A 21,797-nucleotide genomic window follows, 5' to 3' on the forward strand; every position below is an offset into this window, starting at 1 on the left:
AACACCATTTTCGCATCATGTTTTCCTTTTCGATAGACCTGCATTCTGCGATTCTGTTGTATGCCTAAGAAATCCAATTTCAAACTATTTTCATGGATTCTATTATTATATCTACTGAAACTAAACTAGTGCTAAGAAGGGGTTTTGTTGACGATAATATCACATTTATGAATAATATCAACCAATGGGTTATTTCACAAATATTCACTCCGCACAAAATGGCGAGCACCTTGCGAACGATTCGTGTTTCCTCCAAATTATTCCGACATTTACTGCCAAATGCATCAACGACAGTAGCAGTTCGAAACGCAACGTCATTCAGCTATGTTCCAGACACACCTCCGCCAGAACATGGTATTGAATGAGTTCGCATTATGGCAAGGTCTACTGAAGACTCATTCTTTATGTAGCATCATTAATGCAAAAAATGGTAGTATCCTCGGGGATTCCGTGTAAAAATATGGGTTCCCAGAAGTTTGTGCTGGTCGTAAGAGGCGACTAAGTGGATGCGGTGGTCGGGATCGGTGTTTTGGTTGATTGCATTTCATTGTAAGCCAACTTCGTGTTTTGATGCTCATGATGTCAATCACTGGTTTGTTGCGTATGTAAATTTTCCTAGATACATTTCGGCCTAGTCAACTTCCGAGAGAGAAACATTATTAATGTTCATAGAAAGTATTTAAATGTCCAAGTGAAAGTGCTGAAATCCCACGCTCTGTAATCTTCTTCCAAAACAAACACGTTGGGGACGTGGCATGGGCTAGGTTTCGGTAGTTCTTTTTCTTGGGTAGCATCAAACTAACTGGATTGTGATTGAGGTATTATTTTGTCTGAACCTGCAGTATCTCAATGAATTGTACAGACTCAGGTGCCACCCCTTCAGGTAATATGTCAAGAGTCCACCCATTGCTCAGCGACATATTACTTTGCTTGGTGACAAGTCATCTTTGGTGTTATTGTGGTCGGGCATCCTCATTGGGAACATTTCCAATGAATGGTAGTTTGACGCTTGGTTTAAGCATGTACTTGTATATAGTATAAAAGTGCAGAAATGGAAGTGTTCTACATTCATCTCTAATGTCCAAAACTTCACTCCTTTCACAAATGACAGAATTCACTAGTGAGGTAATGATAGATTTGTTTACCTAGATCCTCTGATGTCATACCGCAGTGAATTGTAACTAAATTTGAGGAAAACAATACTTTGCTGTATTTTTAGATATACAAGGTATTACATGTGGATATGTACCAAGCCTAGAGCAAGTTGTAACCATTCAAAAGAATAGTGCCCGATATGACAAATGCCCAGTAATTTAAGAGCGGCACTGAAATTTGCCTACGCCTTGATATCAAGTATTATGTGACATTTAGACTTTTTTTAAATCTTGCTTGTCTACAATTACAATTACTTTCACATTATGCAAGCGTAACCTGTCTGGAGTTGTCAATAATTTATGCTGTGTACTTTGATGAACAAACAACAGATTTCAATCAGTATAGTGTCACTTATCAAGCATAATACAACGAAAATTTACTTATAAGCTTATTTCTGTGATCACTTCAAACAATGTACTGTAGGAATGCCGCGATCGCTTGTTTATCTGACATATCCGAATGTCGAAGTCTTGCAACTGAGATTGAATACTTTCTCACAGCGTGCGACATAGTTTGTTCAGGAGAAATGCATAATCATATGCACATATCAATCTGAATATAAAAGAGACTATAGTAACTTAGCTTCTGCTGTTTACTTCATCACATCGCCTTAAGGGGACTCCTTCGACAGCCTCAAAGCAAGAGAAATGAGTATTTACATTTAGAATTGTATTTATTAATTCTGATATAAAACAATTCAAATGAAAACTTTGGCCTACCTTTACAATTCAGTACCAAAACCTTTTAAACACGTCACAATACCCTATGATGTAATCTGTGAAATTTGGTGTAGAAATATGCACCAGCGAAACTGCACTGTGATGTCAGCCAAGCAACATAGTTGCTGGGGTCATCAAGTGTGCATAACATCCTCTCAGTGATCTATCATCTCTACACACAATGTAATTTGAGAGTTTTCATTATTTGTTCATTTTATAGCAAGCACCACTCTACGAAAGCGGTTTTATTTTCAATATATAGTTTTGTCAGTTTCAGCTTAATTCATGGGGATTAAGGCTATAAATGGGAACATGTGCATTATATTATATATTATTTATTTTATTTGGAAGATTTCATTATTATGCTCGGGAATGTAGCTTATTAGGTATTTAGTTACTTAATTCATGTAATGTGAATAAACCTAATGCACAGGACCGTGTTAGCCTGGAGGAACTGTGCAGCTCCTCGTCTCTCTGATCTGTAACACAATCAAGAATTGATTTTAATATTATTTGTGCAGAAAGTCCTTTCAGTAAGTACATCAATATTAATAACTTCACAGACTGCACAGAAAAGCTGTAGACAATTGGAAGTCAGTGACATCGCTCAGCTAAATAAGGCAACAACCACCGCCTATTCTGTTATCAGCCAATCATGAAACAGTATTCTGTTTGTGGGCGTTGCCTAATAATTTTTCTTCCATTGACAGGGGAGACAACTCGAATGAACTTATTCCAGTCCGTGACCAATGCGCTAGATATAGCTCTCAGTAAAGATCCATCTGCTGGTAAGTTGTTGCTATGGTTACTGCAATGCATATTTTGTGAGCTGACAATTTGAACAAACTGAGGCTTTTCATGGTAAGACTGAGAGATGTAAGTACTTCTTTTCTAAGTAAGCTGTGTTTAATGTTGTCTAACTTGGATTTGTTATAATGTTGTGTTATCACATATAGCCCCGCTTCCACCATGGGGAATAAGTAAGAACTAGATAGAGGAACAACTGGAGGACTAGGATCGGAGCACTTTTGTGTCACATTGGTCACAGCACTTTAAATGCTCTCATCGTGTGGATATAGTGTAATGTATTTCTGTAGTTTGATTTTGATTTCTGCAAGCTACATTTTTGAATACGGAAAAGTACCAGGGGGTACATCTGTCTTCAGCAACCCTTTCTTGTCACAAGAGGCGATTACTGCCGGTTGTGAGAGGTGACTTACAGGATCGGGTGTCAGGCTCGTTGACCTGGTTGATGCATGTCATCGTAGCCCAGTTGCCTGGATTGATGCTCATGATGTCAATCACTAGATTGTCTGGTCCCGACTCGATTGTTTACAGCCGTCCTAAAGCTGGAATATTGCTAAGTGTGGGGTTGAACAACAACCAAACTGTAGTAGCGGTATGTGACTTGTGATCTATAAAGGCAATGCCTTGGAAGGTGGTGGGAGGGCTCATTATTTCATTTTCCAGGGCAAGAGAGGTCCCAATACCTCATATATATCAGAAGAGTGGACAGGAATGAGGATTGGGTCTTACCGATGTGCGATAGGCCGGAATGTGTGTCCATGACCCAGTTTGATGCTCGTTCTATAAACCCTGGTCTGCCTGGATGAGACTGGATTATTTATATATACTCAATATGACATAGCTGTGACAAGGGAAGACATCATTGGTCATACCCATCTACTCCGCAGCTCATTTCGGACTTTCAGATTTTAACAAGTCTTGGACCTAACGGACAGAAGATCCGGGTTAGAATAGGTCTTCAGCAACTGACGCTTGCGGTAAAAAGCAACTATGCTTGTTGTAAGAGGCGATTAACAGGATCGGGTGGTCAGGCTCACTGACTTGGTTGATGCATGTCATCGATCCCAATTGCGTGGATAGATGCTCATGATATCAATCCCCGTGTTGTCTGGTCCAGACTCGATTATTTACAGACCGTGGTCATAAAGCTCGAATATTGCTGAGTGCGGCGCTAAACAACAATCCAACCAACCAACCTAACGGACAAGTGACTGTGTTATCCCTGTGGGATGTTACTGAGTGCGGCGCTAAACAACAATCCAACCAACCAACCTAACGGACAAGTGACTGTGTTATCCCTGTGGGATGTTACTGAGTGCGGCGCTAAACAACAATCCAACCAACCAACCTAACGGACAAGTTACTGTGTTATCCCTGTGGGATGTTACTGAGTGCGGCGCTAAACAACAATCCAACCAACCAACCTAACGGACAAGTGACTGTGTTATCCCTGTGGGATGTTACTGAGTGCGGCGCTAAACAACAATCCAACCAACCAACCTAACGGACAGTGACTGTGTTATCCCTGTGGGATGTTACTGAGTGCGGCGCTAAACAACAATCCAACCAACCAACCTAACGGACAAGTGACTGTGTTATCCCTGTGGGATATTACTGAATGTTGCATAAAACACCGCACTCACCCTTTGTCCATAACTTGATTCTCTTGATTGATGAAGACCCCTCTTAAGGAAGATGGAGTGTTATTTTCTTTTCTTGTTTTGTTTCAGTGATATTTGGTGAGGATGTTGCGTTTGGTGGTGTCTTCCGATGTACAGTGGGACTGAAGGATAAATATGGTAGGACTTCCAAAACATATCTTTTATAATTTTTGCTTTTTAGGCAGCTAACGCCTTGTTTGATTGACAGTGTGATAGCACCATGATTTAAATGTCAGCTGAGGATAATGAATGAATAAACGTGTAGTGAGTATTTTGTGGAGATAATTGTTTGGTTATGATTGTTTGATTTAAACTATTCAGTAATGCTTAGATGTTACACTTTAATAATAATAATCATCATCATCTTATTCATCATCATCATCATAATCATAATCATCATAGGGGGGCACGGGTGGCCCAGTCGTCTAAGGTGCCACGATTCGCTGTGCAGAGTTGCGTCCCTTGGGCACGCCAGAAACCTATGATTGTGGGTTCGAATCCTGGTTCGCCCCAATTATGTTTCTAGGTTTGTCAGCACCATACCCGTGCTTGTGGGTTTCACGAAGTGGTAAACGTCTTGAGACCTGCATCACTTCGGGCTTTCCTCCCACATAAAAGCTGACACGCCGTGATATAACTGGAATACTGTTAAAAGCGGCATTAAACCCAACTCACTTACTCACTCATAATCATCATAAGGGAACAAGAAAGGGTGTATATATGGTGAAGCTAGTCCCAGGTCTTGGATATAGACTGCATACGCTTTACTGTTGCATGTCGCAGGAAAGGAGCGAGTGTTTAACAGCCCGTTGAGTGAGCAGGGAATCGTGGCGTTCGGGATCGGCTTAGCGGCCGCAGGGTCTACAGCCATCGCCGAGATACAGTTTGCTGATTACATCTTCCCTGCTTTTGATCAGGTAAATAAAACAGTCACCATGGTAACGATAGTTTTGTCCTGTTGTCAGTGCGATGAATAGATATGAAAGTTAACAGCCTTGGCATATAAGGCACCGCAGGAAAGTTGTCTCCCTTAGACCAGAATGCTATCAAGCTCCTTCCCAGCGCGTGACACCTTCGTTTCACTCTCGGTAACATAGCTGCCACCAGTGTGGGCGCAGCCATTACAAGAATCTTTAAATTTGGCCTCTAACCCTAAATGTAGTAACATTCATACTTTTGTTTATGTCTTTGGGAATGCCATCATGGTGAATTTTGAAAAGGTTTACGACTGACCATGTTTTCCAGATGAATTTACTTTGTTGTTTGTATCATCAGGTTGGTTTGAGATTGCAGACTGACGGAAAATCAACCAACTTCTCCCTTACATTCTTACTATATCAATAACATAATAGTTTTAATGAAATAGAAATTCAAATTGACAAAGAAAGAAAGTAATTTAGCAGGGGTAAGTGTATTCGGCGTCACGACAGTCGTCACTTGTTTGTAAACATAACGGTCATTCGGTTGCGAGTTCAACTCCAAGCATGGATGGGGCCACCTATCACAGTGGGGAGGTTTGACTGGTGGCAGTGATAGTATAGAGAGCTCCGCGAATGGGCTATCACTGCGAGGAGCTTGAGAATGCTATGATCATGGGTTAGCATCCAAGATTTGTCCTGTATCTTGGCTGGTCAGTTTGCCTGTGTTGTTGGTTACCTATGCAGCCTTCGAGATTTCACGCTAGTCCACCACCCAGAGGCCACTGACTTGGGCTGAGGACAAGTGAAAATCCATTGATGGTCGACCCGTGAAGATTCCGGGGTAGAATAGGTCTTCAGCAACCCATGCTTGACTAACGGGATCGGGTGGTCAGGCTCGCTGACTTGGTTGATGCATGTCATCAATCCCAATTGCGTGGATTGATGTTCATGATATTAATCACTGGATTGTCTGGTCCAGACTCGATTATTTACAGACCGCCGTCATATAGCTGGAATATTGCTGAGTGCAGCGTTAAACAACAACAAACCAACCAACCAACCAACCGTTGATGGTTGTCCTCATTGACTAGTAGCATTTGAGGGCTATTATTGTCAACCAGATCTTAATGCTTCAGATTTTCAACAAACGAGGAATACATGTTCAAGCAGGACTATCCACCTGTAGCCCTTTCGACTAGTCTTTAAGAAGACTAATTTCTGTGACTGTATGTTGTGATTCCACTAACACAGACCTATTAATTAGTGGACATGCAAAGTTTGTTTGTTGTTTAACGCTGCACTCAGCAATATTCCAGCTATATGACGGCAGTCTGTAAATAATCGAGTTTGGACCAGACAATCCAGTGATTGACATCATGAGCATCAATCTAGGCAATTGGGATACGATGACATGCATCAACCAAGTCAGCGAGCCTGACCACCCGATCCTGTTAGTCGCCTCTTATGACAAGCATAGTCACCTTTTACGGCAAGCATAGTCGTCTAGACAGTTTTGACATGCACAGAACAATCCTTGTAGGACCCAGGGTAGGATCATCATATCTTCATTTTATTAGGATAAATACCCAGAACCCATTTGACACCATAGCTTCCTGTTGGAATTGACTACATCAGCTCCATGTCTCTTACCTTACTTTGCACAGAACTGGATGCTCATAGCGCTACACTATTATTACCCCGGTCAATGGATCAGTGAGCACTCGATTTTCATTCTCACCTCCCTGGGGAGTATACAAATTCTCTTGCTTTTAGCATGGAATCAACCAATCACATGCTTCTTCTGAAGCTTGGATTGTATACTCCCCAGGGAGCTGAGAATGAATATCGAGTGCACACTGATCCATTGACTGGGTTAATTATAATGTAGTGCCATGAGCATTCACTTGAGTGGAATTTGGTGCACTATAGATGGACTTCTTCATATGATTATAACATGGTTGAATTTCTGTGAATTGACTGTTTGCCATGAGTCGTTTCACATGCTTTACAGACGCTTTTATTCACTTGCCAACATGATACAGATGGATATTGCTGATTGTTGCCGTATAACATTGGTGTGAAACAATACATCATCCAAGTTGTGTGTCCACAGATTCGAAATGAGGCTGCCATGTTCCGCTACCGCACGGGCAACCTATTTGATGTGGGCGGCCTGACCATCCGAGCTCCGTGCGGCGCCGTTGGCCATGGTGCACTGTACCACTCTCAGATGCCAGAGGCATTTTTTGGACATATGCCAGGTATTAAGGTAAGATCACCATAGTGATAAGTCACAGGCAACAACAATCTTTAAGTCGAAGGTTAGTGTCCCCAGCCATGAAGTGGGGCGGTGGATAAAGGAATGTCGTCTGGCCGTCTGTTTACTTCACAAAGGGGACAAATTTGCTGGAAAATGAAAGATCAGAGAAACGAAAGTTTTACCTTACCTGACTCTACACTGTGCTATAGGTGTAGCGTCAGGTAAGTATAAAAACATTTCATTTAATCAGAAATACTCATTTTTACACACTGATGTTATGGCGGGGATCTCAAATGAGTTAGAAAATTGTCAAGACTGATGTCAAAAATTGGTCCCCTAAATTATCTTTTTACATATTTATGGCCCTTGATCCATGTTATTTTACTTGGTGAATAGTGTCTGTTATGGGACAAGGTAGCTTATCTAAGAGATACTTATCAAGACTGAGTTATTATTTCCAGTGTTTGGGCCTTTTGTGTGCATTAATTTCACATTTAATCTTTTTTTCTGATGACGTAAAATGGCCCAAGTGCATCTCTCTTCTTAGGCTTTATTGGACACTCTTTTTAGTTTATTTTCACTACTATATCAACAAACAAACTTCTAATGTGCTCCATGGCATGATAAAGCTGTTTCCTTGTTCTATCTATTGCTTATTTTGCAGAAGGTGAATATAAAAAATGTTGGTTTTTCAAGTACATCAAAAAGGGGTGTCAGTTATCGCTGTAATTATGCTAATCGGTGTAGCTACCGTTGACAACCTGCATAGCTCTTCCACTCAACGTCACAGGGCAATGCGGTAGCCCTGTGTTTAGGGTGTTCATTCATGAAGCTGAAGGCCCGAGTTTGATTCTCAACATGGGTACACTGTGAAGCCTATTTCTGATGTCCCCTGCTGTGATTTTGCTGGAAAATTGCTAAAAGAAACCAACGACCAAATAATTTGTCCTGGTGTGTCGTGACTGAAATACTGGTCTAAGTGGCATTAAGCAGGACTCACTAATTCACTTATATCAGGAAATAATTGCCCTTAAGTGTCCAATTGCAAAATTTATCCATTTTAGAATGTCTGATTATATGTGGAAGTAGTGTTGGGATTTTCATCCTATAGAGTTAGGGCAGGTTTAGAGTGGAGTGCCTGGTAATGAGATACTGTGATATGTTCTATCAGCTTAATCAGGTTATTACAGAGAACAGGCTGTAAGTATTAACTATCACATAATGGCTTGATGGTTCAAATTACAGTTCCTCTAGGTAATTGAGCTCTGTTGCTCAAATATCACATAAAGAGAAATCCTGAGCCATGGGAATGTTATAAGTTGTATATCAGGTAAGCATTTGCCAGACAGAGTGGTATGCTCAGACATATTCTCTGATACTGCATTTGTTCAACTTGATATACAGTAATCCCTCGCTATTGTGCTCTTCGATAAAGCGCTACCTCGGTTACTACGCGCGGTAACGCATGGCTCCCAAAATTTATGTACACTTTTAATACAGAGAGTTTTACACAGACATGATTTTATTGTTGTTCGTTGTTCATTTGCACATAACGCTTCTCATTGCATAATCAACCGTTTATTGCTGAATGGAGTTCTAATAATCTGTTTGAAAACATCTACGGCAAGTCCCAGAAATACGATTGTTCTACTAGTTTACTTTTCACACTATACATCCTTTGATCTTAGAAGTGCATGCATGTTTATATTCTTAATTAGTGGGCAATCCAATTTGAGGCGACACTGTCAACTCACATGTTGCTGTCACAACACGGCGGTCATTCCTTTTGATTCGGATCAAGTAACCGTATCAAACCAATTAATCTGTGTATGTGTATCTATATTTGTATGAATGTGTATGAATGCACGTAGCGCTGGTCAAAACTCTCGTTTTCCATATTTTAAGCAACATGACCAATCAATGCCACTGAAACACTCTGTACTTGTGTAATGAATTGTGATTGGCTCTTCACTCATGGTGTCTGTTACTACCATTATCGATCGATATTTTCATGTAAGTAGACTACATTCACATTGACCGTGACAGTTAAGGCTTGTAAATAATAACAAATGGCGAAAACATAATGGATTTATATTTTTACACTATGAACGGTAAACAACTTGTATCATTGCAATGTGCGAGACAAGGCGAAGATCGTGAGATTGGCCGAGCGCGCTCCCCCGCCTCGGCCTCGGTTAAACGGCTCATCGTCTATAACGCCCACCAATTATTTCGAGGGAGCGTAGCGTAGCGAGGGACCACTGTATTCAGATTTCCATTGTAAAAAACAAGGTCAGTGGGACCCAAAAGAAAAAACCCACCAATTGGTCTCAGGCCTCTATTTTACTTCAGAGCATTTTAGAGTTATTTTTGTGATCTTGTAGATAAAAAGAATAGAAACGTTAGATAGCTTATATTGATAAAATATGGTATATGATATTATAGTCTGTGTCAAATACTTTTGGGCTAACCAAAACTTGTATTTCGACATTATTTTTAACAGATATTAGTCTGAGTATAGAGACTAGTACCGACTGTCCTTACAAGACCAATACAATTTTTACTAGACAGTGGCTTCAGTCTAGTGGATAAAGTTGCTGACTGATATTAAATTTTCATGGCTCATTGCCTTAGATCTACTGAGAAACCAGTTTGGTCATTGTGATGTGGCAGAATAAGTGCTTCTGAGGAAAACTTCTTGGAAATGTAGCAACAGTTTATAGAACAAACAAACAAACAAACAAACAAACAAACAAACAAACAAACCTTCAGTGTAGGCTGAAATGGCAACCGAAACTTCATTCTCAATCTGGCGCCATTGCAATAGATATCATAATACATTTTTATGATTTTTCTTTCAAAAAAAAAAAAAGAAACTTATGTTAATGAATGTAACAACATGCTTTGTCATGCATTCAACATGCTCCGGCATGCATTCAACAAGAAAAGTATCCGCTACTGATGTTTCAAGTTGTTAGACATAATGTCCATGCCTGGAAGCAAGCAGGACCTTGACATGGGTCATCGTGTGGTTGGTTCAGTTGTGCATTAGATGCTTGTCATGTTAGTTCCAATAGTCCACTCTCTTTCTAGACTCTGCTTATAAAGTTGTAATGATGTACATTTGCTGGATTCCTTACAATTCCATCTTTATTTATTAATTGATTCCTGATAAAAAGAATCCTATGTATACTATTTATAACTGTACACAATATCTCGAAAACCTGCCTCTATTCTTACATAGTTTTTTGATTGTTTAACTCACAATGAAATTGTATAGTAATGCGGTGACAGATCGTTACACACTTGCTGAATGTGATCAGCTATCAACACTCACATGACAATGCCTTCCTGACAGTGATTGCTAAAAGGGGCATACACTATTTATTTAATGTATATCTATCAATGAATAAATTGGGGATCAGGTTTGAAAGTGTATGTCTTTGTTGGGCATTGTTTCCTTTTCCTTTTCATTTGTGTAGCTACACGATCATGTGCCATGTTGTTTGAAACGGTTAAAAACCTGAGTAGGATAAGCTGATGTTCCTTCAAGAGCACAGCACAGTCTTTTCAATAATGAATTTATAAGACCAATAATGGAATAATCACCCATGTGGTAGTTGGGGCATGGTTTTCAGTATTAAAGAATCTCGTATTAGGCTAAAATAAATAATAGTTTTGGTACTCAGGCACTGCCTGCATCATCAGAAAGTTTGCCGCACGTTTTGTGTTTATTTCCATTTTTTTTAAATAAAAAAAAATCCTTAAATATTCCAAGTCCCACGGTAGTCAAATACTGTATTCCAGTATTTTACTCATCAAGTAATACATTTATGTAGGGAGGCCCTTTCCTAGGTAGATGGTACACAACTGTTTATTTGGTTACATACTAGTTTGAACAAGCAAAAAAAAAAAACACTGCCCACACTATGTTTCCAAAAAACGTTGCCTGAACCCCAATTCTTTTATTTTTTAAATCCTTATCAACTATCTGGCATTATTGTATAACAATAGTTTGTCAACATGTTCACTTGCTGGTGTTTACATCAGAAGAGAGCAGTGTGCAACATCAAAAAGCAAGATTTCCATCACAATGCGTGATGCCTTCAATACACTTTTATGATAGTACAAGAAATAGGTGATCTCTCTGATGAGCTTGGTTGCAGTATCGGACACATAAAACACGATGTTTGATTGGCTCATATCATTATAATAAGAGTTGTTATGATTGGTTAATGCTTACTTGGGTAAGTTATAACTCTGAGTGTCAGAAAAACACTGCATAGTGATTGTGTCAAGCTCTTTCAGATGCTGTCAATTTTGTTAAAGAAATTAAAAATACGGAAAACTAGACCAAATTCAAATGCAGATGATCCAGACAAACAGGAAGTGGAAGGCGACGATGAGGACTGCTCGTCTGTTACTTTGGAGGAGGCATCATCTGAGGCCGACCAAGTGGTCGGCTTTGTTACCATGGCAACACTTTGACCGAAATAGAAAATCAACGACTTGTGAAATGTTCATTATAAAAAATAAATTTAATTCAGTGACAGATGGATTGTCAAACTTCTGAACAAGCACCATGACACCCCATCCAGAGAATAAAGATCAGCAAGTTTTCGGCTCCTCTTTTGAAAATGATCCTTGGTTTTATTTTTTCTTGTCACTAGTTTCTAGTGCAGTTATTGAGTGTTATTCCACAATAGGGGAGGTGGGGTAGCCAAGTGGTTAAAGCATGTGATATTCTCACCAAAGCCCTAGGTTCAATTCCCTACATTGGCACAATGTGCGAATCCCATTTCTTGTGTCCCTGTTCATGATATAGTAGGAATACTCACTCAGTCACTCACTCAGTCACTCACTCAGTCACTCACTCACTCACTCACTCACTCACTCACTCACTCACTCACTCACTCACTCACTCACTCACTTTTCATTGGGTAACCAATATTTTTTCACTCACCTATTCAACACTCTTTTGGTTTTTTTGCCAAAGTTCGTGAACATTTTGAGATTTAAAAAAAATGAAATAAGGTTTTAGATGTATATAACTGTTCTAGATATATAGGCTTGACTCGGAAAGTAAATTACCCCATAAAAGTGTTTTGGAAATTAGCTCCTTAGTACGCATGCTGAAAAAGCTTCATTGGATATTTATGTGAACTTTGTTTAAACATTTGAGTTTTTCATTTAATGCATGAGTCTCTGTACGCAAGTTTATTGAAAGTAATCGGGTTTGAATATATATTAAAAAAAATATGGGTGGGGGGTGGGGGGTGGGGGTATTTTATGCAAATACGCTGCTTATCTGTAGCTCTGTACCTGTGCTATCTGCCAGTGATTTGACTTTGGAGATCATGAAGTTGAGATATCAGATACTAGATGATGTCACAATTAGTTTCCATGGGGCTGGGGGTTGGGGGTTGGGGGGAGGGAATGTAACTCTTGAGATGAAGTAGCACATTCCTGTTACCATGGTTACTACTATGGCATAAGGGGCAATTCATTCATTCAATTCTGCACTTAATGAATGACAGGTGCGTAATGCAGATGACCTTCAGAACCATGAATAATATAAATTGTCTGATAAAGTTACCTGTATTGTTACCATGGTTACTGCTATGGCATAAGGAGCAATTCACTCCTGCATATATATGATCAGGTGAGCTTCAGAATCTTGGGACTACTTTCAGTGGTAGACTGGCATTCAAGAACAATCAATAGGAATTAGGGGTCTAATACTGGTAATTTGGAGGAAAGAGAGTGATCCTTCTGACAGTTGCTATCTGTGCCATCTTAATAGTAATAACCTGGACGCGGTAAGCGAAGCCGATGCTGTGATCTTTGTACATCAGTCAGAATCAATAGGCCAATTATGTTTGTCTGAGCACGGAGCTTGCGACATGGACGACATATGGATGAACCCTGGCTAATAGGGAGAAATAATTAGGGAAAATTAGTTAACAAGGCTTGATAAATGTTCACAGAAATCCTTGTCTAGACAGAGGGCTACCGAGGCGTAAAACTCGGTGAATTTTAATATCTAATTTGACAACAACAAAAATAATAATGTTTTTTTTATTGGTTTTTGTTTTATGTTTATTTTATTTGAAACAACAGCACATGATCACACTGACTTGTGATGATCCGGGTTAGAATAGGTCTTCAGCAACCCATGCTTGCCATAAGAGGCGACTAATGGGATCAGGTGGTCAGGTTCCAGACTCTATTCTTTGCAGACCGCCATCATATAGCTTGAATATTGCTGAGTGTGGCGTTAAGCAACAAACAAACATGACCACACTGTACACAGATTACATTTGATGAAGGTCAAGACGTGAATGCTGATGGAGAATCTGTTGTTGCCAGGTTGTGATCCCTCGGGGTCCGGTTCAGGCCAAGGGGCTGCTGATGGGCTGCATCCAGGATCCTAATCCATGTATATTCTTTGAGCCGAAGATCCTGTACCGCGCCGCCATCGAACAGGTGCCGACGGGAGACTACAGCATCCCACTGTCAGAGGCGGAGGTGGTGCTGGAGGGTGAGTGAGGGGCACCTGCTTGCTTCGTGGAGGGATGTTTTGTTAGGTCAAGGGGGGGTGGAGGGTGGGGAGGGGCACCTGCTTGCATCATAGAGGGATGGTTTTGTTAGGGTCATGGGGAGTGGAGGGTGAGTGAGGGGCACCTGCTCGCATCATGGAGGGATGTTTTGTGAGGGTCACGGGGAGTGTAGGGTGAGTTAGGGGCACCTGCTCGCGTCATGGAGGGATGGTTTTGTAAGGGTCACAGGGAGTGGAGGGTGAGTGAGGGGCACCTGCCTTGGTCGTGGAGGGAAGGTTTTGTTAGGGTCACAAGGAGTGGTGGGCAAGTGAGTTGCATCTGCTCGTGTCATGGAGGGATGGTTTTGTAAGGGTCACAGGGAGTGGAGGGTGAGTGAGGGGCACCTGCCTGGGTCGTGGAGGGATGGTTTTGTTAGGGTAACAAGGAGTGGTGGGCGAGTGAGTTGCATCTGCTCGCGTCATGGAGGGATGGTTTTGTTAGGGTCACAGGGAGTGGAGGGTGAGTGAGGGGCACCTGCTTGTGTCGTGGAGGGATGGTTTTGTTAGGGTCACAAGGAGTGGTGGGCGAGTGAGTTGCATCTGCTCGCGTCATGGAGGGATGGTTTTGTAAGGGTCACAGGGAGTGGAGGGTGAGTGAGGGGCACCTGCCTGGGTCGTGGAGGGATGGTTTTGTTAGGGTCACAAGGAGTGGTGGGCGAGTGAGTTGCATCTGCTCGCGTCATGGAGGGATGGTTTTGTTAGGGTCACAGGGAGTGGAGGGTGAGTGAGGGGCACCTGCTTGTGTCATGGAGGGATGGTTTTGTTAGGGTCACAAGGAGCGGAGGGTGAGTGAGGGGCACCTGCTTGCGTCATGGAGGGATGGTTTTGTAAGGGTCCTAGGGAGTGGAGGGTGAGTGAGGGGCACCTGCTCGTGTCGTGGAGGGATGGTTTTATAGGGGTCCTAGGGAGTAGAGGGTGTGTGAGGGGCACCTGCTTGCATCATGGAGGGATGGTTTTGTAAGGGTCCTAGGGAGTGGAGGGCGAGTGAGGGGCACCTGCTTGCGTCATGGAGGGATGGTTTTGTAAGGGTCACAGGGAGTGGAGGGTGAGTGAGGGGCACCTGCGCGTGTCGTGGAGAGATGGTTTTGTTAGGGTCACGGAGTTGAGGGTGAGTTAGGGGCACCTGCTTGTGTCGTGGAGGGATGGTTTTGTAAGGGTCCTAGGGAGTGGAGGGTGAGTGAGGGGCACCTGCTCGTGTCATGGAGGGATGTTTTGTTAGGGTCACAGGGAGTGGAGGGTGAGAGAGGGGCACCTGCTCTTGTCATGGAGGGATGGTTTTGTAAGGGTCCTAGGGAGTGGAGGGTGAGTGAGGGGCACCTGCTCGCTTTGCGGAGGGATGTTTTGTTAGGGTCACAAGAAGTGGAGGGTCCATGTTCCATGTTCCATGTTCTATGTTCTATGTTCACAACAACTCACTCACTCACTCACTCACTCACTCACTCACTCACTCACTCACTCACTCACTCACTCCAGGGTCCGACATGACACTGATTGGCTAGGGGACCTAGGTCCACGTTCTATGTTCTATGTTCTATGTTCACAACCACCCACCCACTCACTCACTCACTTCAGGGTCTGACATGACACTGATTGGCTGGGGGACCCAGGTCCATGTTCTATGTTCTATGTTCTCAACCACCCACCCACTTACTCACTCACTCACTCACTCACTCACTCACTCACTCACTCACTCACTCCAGGGTCCAACATGACACTGATTGGCTGGGGGACCCGTTCCACGTTCTATGTTCTCAACCACCCACTCACTCACTCACTCACTCCAGGGTCTGACATGACACTGATTGGCTGGGGGACCCGTTCCACGTTCTATGTTCTATGTTCTCAACCACCCACTCACTCACTCACTCCAGGGTCCGACATGACACTGATTGGCTGGGGGACCCAGGTCCATGTTCTACGTGAAGTGGCCACAATGGCACAGGAGAAACTCAACATCTCCTGTGAGCTGATTGACCTGCGAACCATCCTGCCCTGGGACATCGACACAGTCTGTAAGGTAAGATGTCCTTTCAAGGTACGGTTCATGCAGCACGTCCAGATCCAGACTTAATAATAGCATGCATCGAAAAATGTTAGTCAAAACCTTTTGTAAGCCTCTTTTTCACACACATCATGAAAGCAGAGCTCCAGATAACTTTTTGAGCATTTGAGTTTTTACCATGTCTACTCTAGGGTTTCTATTGTAATTGGGTTATTACATTTTTCATTGGGTAACCAATATTTTTTCACTCATCTATTCATCACTCTATTCGCCTGTAATTGTGTTTCGGAAATTAGTTTTTCATTTAATGCATGTGTTTCTGTTTGCAAGTTAATTGAAAGTAATTGTGTTTTGAATATGTTTTGGGTTTTATTTACGCAAATACGCTGCTTATCTGTAGCTCTGGTGAAAGGGATGCCAGATATCATCGTGCTGGTCAACTGGAAAATTAGTCAGAATTCAAATATATACTGAGTTGTAGTCTTAACCTAAGTTCATCTTAATGATTTCCCAACCGTTCAGCTATCTGCACTGACTAATATTGATGTTTAGCTCACCTGACTGAAGGCCAAGTGAGCTTATATTGCGGTGCATCTGTCCATCCATTGTGATTTCAATCTCTCCTCTAAGACTACAAGGCCAATGAAACTAAGACTTTGCATAAATGATCCAAGCTGCGGTGTCTCTAAAAGTTTCTAACAGAATCCTGACCCAACTTTAAACATGGTTGGACCCATGAAGATCCGGGCTAGAATAGGTCTTCAGCAACCCATGCTTGCCGTGAAGATCCGGGCTAGAATAGGTCTTCAGCAACCCATGCTTGCCGTGAAGATCCGGGCTAGAATAGGTCTTCAGCAACCCATGCTTGCCGTGAAGATCCGGGCTAGAATAGGTCTTCAGCAACCCATGCTTGCCGAGAAGATCCGGGCTAGAATAGGTCTTCAGCAACCCATGCTTGCCGTGAAGATCCGGGCTAGAATAGATCTTCAGCAACCCATGCTTGCCGTGAAGATCAGGGCTAGAATAGGTCTTCAGCAACCCATGCTTGCCGTAAAGATCAGGGCTAGAATAGGTCTTCAGCAACCCATGCTTGCCCTGAAGATCCGGGCTAGAATAGGTCTTCAGCAACCCATGCTTGCCGAGAAGATCCGGGCTAGAATAGGTCTTCAGCAACCCATGCTTACCGTGAAGATCCGGGCTAGAATTGATCTTCAGCAACCCATGCTTGCCGAGAAGATCCGGGCTAGAATAGGTCTTCAACAACCCATGCTTGTCGTGAAGATCCGGGCTAGAATAGATCTTCAGCAACCCATGCTTGCCGTGAAGATCCGGGCTAGAATAGATCTTCAGCAACCCATGCTTGCCGTGAAGATCAGGGCTAGAATAGGTCTTCAGCAACCAATGCTTGTCGTAACAGGTGACTGCTTGTCCTAAGAGGCAACTAACGGTGGTCAGGCTTACTAACTTGTTTGATGCATGTTATTGTATGCCAGTTGCGTAGGTCGATGCTCATGGTATCAATCACTGGATTTTCTGGTCCAGATTCAATTATTTGCAGACCGCCGGCATTTTGCTGGAATATTGCTGAGTGCGGTGTTAAACTACAAACAGTATTAAACATGGTTTCCATCATTGCAGTAGCTTGTCATGGTTCCTGTTACTGTTTACATTCCAGTCGGTTGTCAAGACAGGCAAGGTCCTGATCTCCCACGAGGCTCCAATCACAATGGGCTTCGCATCGGAAATTGCTGCAACTGTACAGGTAAGGGCCAATGGAAACAGAACCTGGTTTGAGGGGAATATTGAAAAATATAGATATTTTAAATATTTTTAGATTATGAAAGTCTCATTATAACTCTGTATTATTATGTACAGATTGAAATAACTTGTGATATTTACACCACTGTTTGTACGCCACACATTTATGAACCTGTATGATCTGTGTAGTTTAGATAATGGACCCGTGAAGATGCGGGGTAGAATAGATCTTCAGCAACCCATGCTTGTCGTAAGAGGCGACTAATGGGACTGGGTGGTCAGGCTCGTGAATTGGTTGATGCATGTCATCGTATCCCAATTGCCTGGATTGATGCTCATGTTATCAATCACTGGATTGTCTGGTCCAGACTGGATTATTTACAGACCATCGTAATATAGCTGATATATTGCTAAGTGTGGCGTTAAACAACAAACAAACAAAGAAGTTGAGATAATTATTGAGTGACATTAATTTTTACCATACTTGTTGAAGGCTGTTCCGTTAGAATGTCATATATTTGATACTATCTGCCTTTGTAAACCTCAGTCGTTCGACTGAGTTTATTCAATCAGTACTTTATTCGGTATGAAGGCCATAGGCCCATGTACAAATAACAGTTCACAAGTATGAGTTTATAATTACTACTTTCTGATTCCACAGAGTGAGTGCTTCCTGAACCTTGAGGCTCCCATCCAGCGAGTCTGTGGATACGACACGCCCTTTGCTTGTGCATTCGAGCCCTTCTACATGCCGGACAAATGGCGCTGTTTCGAGGCAGTCAAGAAGTTGCTAAGCTACTAGGCGACTTGCGACATTTAAAAACTTGTAGTGATTGACCTGTACAGAAATACTCTTCACGATGTCTCGGCAGTGATATCCAGTTGTAAAGAACATAGTATTTTAGGATCTGGTAGTCTCATGAGAGACATGTGATATATTTTATGTGTTTACGTCAACACGGGTATCATCACGAGCTTCAAGCACTGCACCACTATTCATACATAACCGAGTCTTACAGATCTCAGTGATTAAGTCCGTCTAAAAATATGATTGTTCAGTAATAATTTGTTCCTTCTGGAAGGATGCCTTCAGGAACTAGGTGAGTGATCATGCACATATACAAAAGAAAGGAAAACCAGAGAACAAGTGCTTCAATATTGAATAATTTGGGACTACTTGTCGAATCTAAGAACTAGCTGATGAAGAAGAAGAAGAGGCAGTGAGACCATGACATGACAGGAAACTGACGTCATTACGTAGGTATCGGATGAAAGCTCCTGCTTCTTGTGTTGTGATTGACATGGAGGTGTGATGACATAGTCAGTGTTAGAGCAACACACGAGGCATAGGAACAGCACTATGTGAGTGTACCAAGGAACACTTTCTGAACCAATTCAAATAAGGACAGTCCCGAGATGTTGCAATTACTGATGAACAAGATACCGATTCAAATAAGGACAGTCCTGAGATGTTAAGATTACCGATGAACAAGATACCGATTCAAATAAGGACAGTCCTGAGATGCTGGGATTACTGATGAACAAGATACCAATTCAAATAAGGACAGTCCTGAGATGCTGGGATTACTGATGAACAAGATACCGATTCAAATAAGGACCGTCCTGAGATGTTAAGATTACTGATGAACAAGACACTAATTCTTCAAAGTCGTATACCATGCTGCGTGGTGAAGGGTCTCTACTTGGAACTCCGGTTGTGAAACGTGTGTCCCGGGGAGAGTGTTGTGTTGCAGTGATGTTAGGCGTGAATGCCGTGTGAGTGAACGTACGTGTGTCAGTATTACAGGACAATAACCGCATCAACCATGGTGCAGGAATCTCAACGCTATGGACTCTTATTAAAGTTTTCCTTGTCATAACCAACTGGTGATCCAAGAATCGGTCCATGGTATCAAGAACCCTTGTAATGGCATCTTGGTGCACTGATGGTAGAAAGGTGAGATTATTTGGGACGTGATTTGTGTGATTCTGGAACCTAGTAGGTCAACACGTGAAGTTTCTCTGTGCATTGATCGTTGTTGTAATGTGTGAATCTCAGGAGAGAAAGTTTGTCAGTGTACAGAGTGTCATGTTTGGCCTGGGTTTATGTCAAATAAATAATGAAATCAATGATTGATTTGTTTTGATGTTGTTGATGATGTTGATTTTTGCTACAGATCCTCATCCTAAAAGTTATGTTAGCGCCACAACTTGATACTTTTGAAAATGTTTAAATTACTATGAGTAGATTATGACATTGTTACCCAAATGACTAAGCTAGTTTTTTCTTCTAATTATGCTGACGACCTGGATTTGATTTCCACATGGGTAAACTGTTTGAGGGCAATTCTAGGTGTCTCCTCCTGTGATATTGTTGGAGTATTGCTCAGAGGATTGACTGAATCTCTCAACACCAATCATGACAAACAAAATATTTCTGAGAATCGTGGCACTAAAATAGTTTTATGAGAGAGGATTTTCTTTGTTTTGAATTACATATATAGTGATAAGGGCTTATTGTGATACATTTCGTCATGGTATGATGAATTACATATATAGTGATTAGGGCTAATTGTGATACACTTCGTCATGGTATGATGAATTACATATATAGTGATTAGGGCTTATTGTGATACACTTCGTCATGGTATGATGAATTACATATATAGTGATAAGGGCTTATTGTGATACACTTAGTCATGGTATGATGAATTACATATATAGTGATTAGGGCTTATTGTGATACACTTCGTCATGGTATGATGAATTACATATATAGTGATTAGGGCTTATTGTGATACACTTCGTCATGGTATGATGAATTACATATATAGTGATTAGGGCTTATTGTGATACACTTCGTCATGGTATGATGTATTACATATATAGTGATTAGGGCTTATTGTCCCCCGCCGCGCGAAAGCGCGAAGTGGGGGATATAGTATTCACGACCGTCCGTACGTCCGTCCGTACGTCCCACCTGTTTGTTGCCGCGATATCTCAAGAACTAAACACTGGATTGTCTTCATATTTGGAACTATGGTGTATATACAAATTCCGCAGACACCAGTCGGTTTTGGTGACCTTGACCCCATTTTCAAGGTCACAGCAGGCAAATCTGCTTTTGGAGTTGGAAAACGGTGTTGCCGCGATATCTCAAGAACTAAACACTGGATTGTCTTCATATTTGGAACTATGGTGTATATACAGACACCGCAGACACCAGTCGGTTTTGGTGACCTTGACCCCATTTTCAAGGTCACAGCAGGCAAATCTGCTTTTGGAGTTGGAAAACGGTGTTGCCGCAATATCTCAAGAACTAATCGCTGGATTGTCTTCATATTTGGTACTATGGTGTATATACAGGCGGGGGACATTTCGTCACTTTGTGACAAATACTTGTTGTGATACACTTCGTCATGGTATGATGTATGTCTTGATAGTTTCACAATATGAATCAAGGAAATTGACACTTCACATGACATGGGAGACATATTCCATCAGAACGTGGAATAAACAGCAGCCGAACATAAAGTTGATTTATGTCCGTTAATAAAATGCTGACCCTCAAAATATCAGTAGGAAATAATGTCTGAACATTGATATATATTTATACTGCCAACGTCAATGTTACATGATTAGCATACAATGAAATACGATACGTTATTCTGTCACGTGAAGTAGACGGTCTTCATAGATACTGCTCACATGGCAATATATTCAAATAGCTCCTGGAAACAGGAAACCCATATCTGAAATGTCGTCTTTATTATTTCCCACTAACCTACCTGCTTTTCACAAATACCTCCGTTCCAAGAAGTAAACGTTAATATGGCCTTACATATATGTGTACCGATTTGCATGAATACATGGCTGATACAATGCTTGTACTGTGAGCAAGAGTATCACAATGCCCT

General features: G+C 41.7%; 1 protein-coding gene across 1 annotated transcript; it reads left to right on the forward strand.

Moving 5' to 3' along the window:
- Positions 1-211: 211 nt before the first annotated feature.
- Positions 212-20,010, forward strand: LOC124115302 (2-oxoisovalerate dehydrogenase subunit beta, mitochondrial-like). Its single transcript, XM_046476227.2, has 9 exons — positions 212-354; positions 2,585-2,662; positions 4,412-4,480; positions 5,126-5,259; positions 7,376-7,531; positions 13,892-14,063; positions 15,992-16,137; positions 17,798-17,884; positions 18,542-20,010. Exons 1-9 carry the CDS (start codon positions 219-221, stop codon positions 18,680-18,682), a joined length of 1,119 nt encoding a protein of 372 aa, XP_046332183.1. The 5' UTR covers positions 212-218; the 3' UTR covers positions 18,683-20,010.
- Positions 20,011-21,797: the final 1,787 nt, after the last annotated feature.

Source organism: Haliotis rufescens, unplaced genomic scaffold, assembly GCF_023055435.1.
Source record: "Haliotis rufescens isolate VD_foot unplaced genomic scaffold, xgHalRufe1.0.p SCAF_5, whole genome shotgun sequence".
NCBI lineage: Eukaryota > Metazoa > Mollusca > Gastropoda > Lepetellida > Haliotidae > Haliotis > Haliotis rufescens.

Excerpts from the sequence above, each read along its gene's own strand:
- LOC124115302 (XM_046476227.2), top strand. The coding sequence starts at position 219 with ATGGCGAGCACCTTGCGAACGATTCGTGTTTCCTCCAAATTATTCCGA. Across the intron at positions 355-2,584 it reads CACACCTCCGCCAGAACATG|GGGAGACAACTCGAATGAAC; the intron begins GTATTGAATGAG and ends TTCCATTGACAG. Across the intron at positions 2,663-4,411 it reads CAGTAAAGATCCATCTGCTG|TGATATTTGGTGAGGATGTT; the intron begins GTAAGTTGTTGC and ends GTTTTGTTTCAG.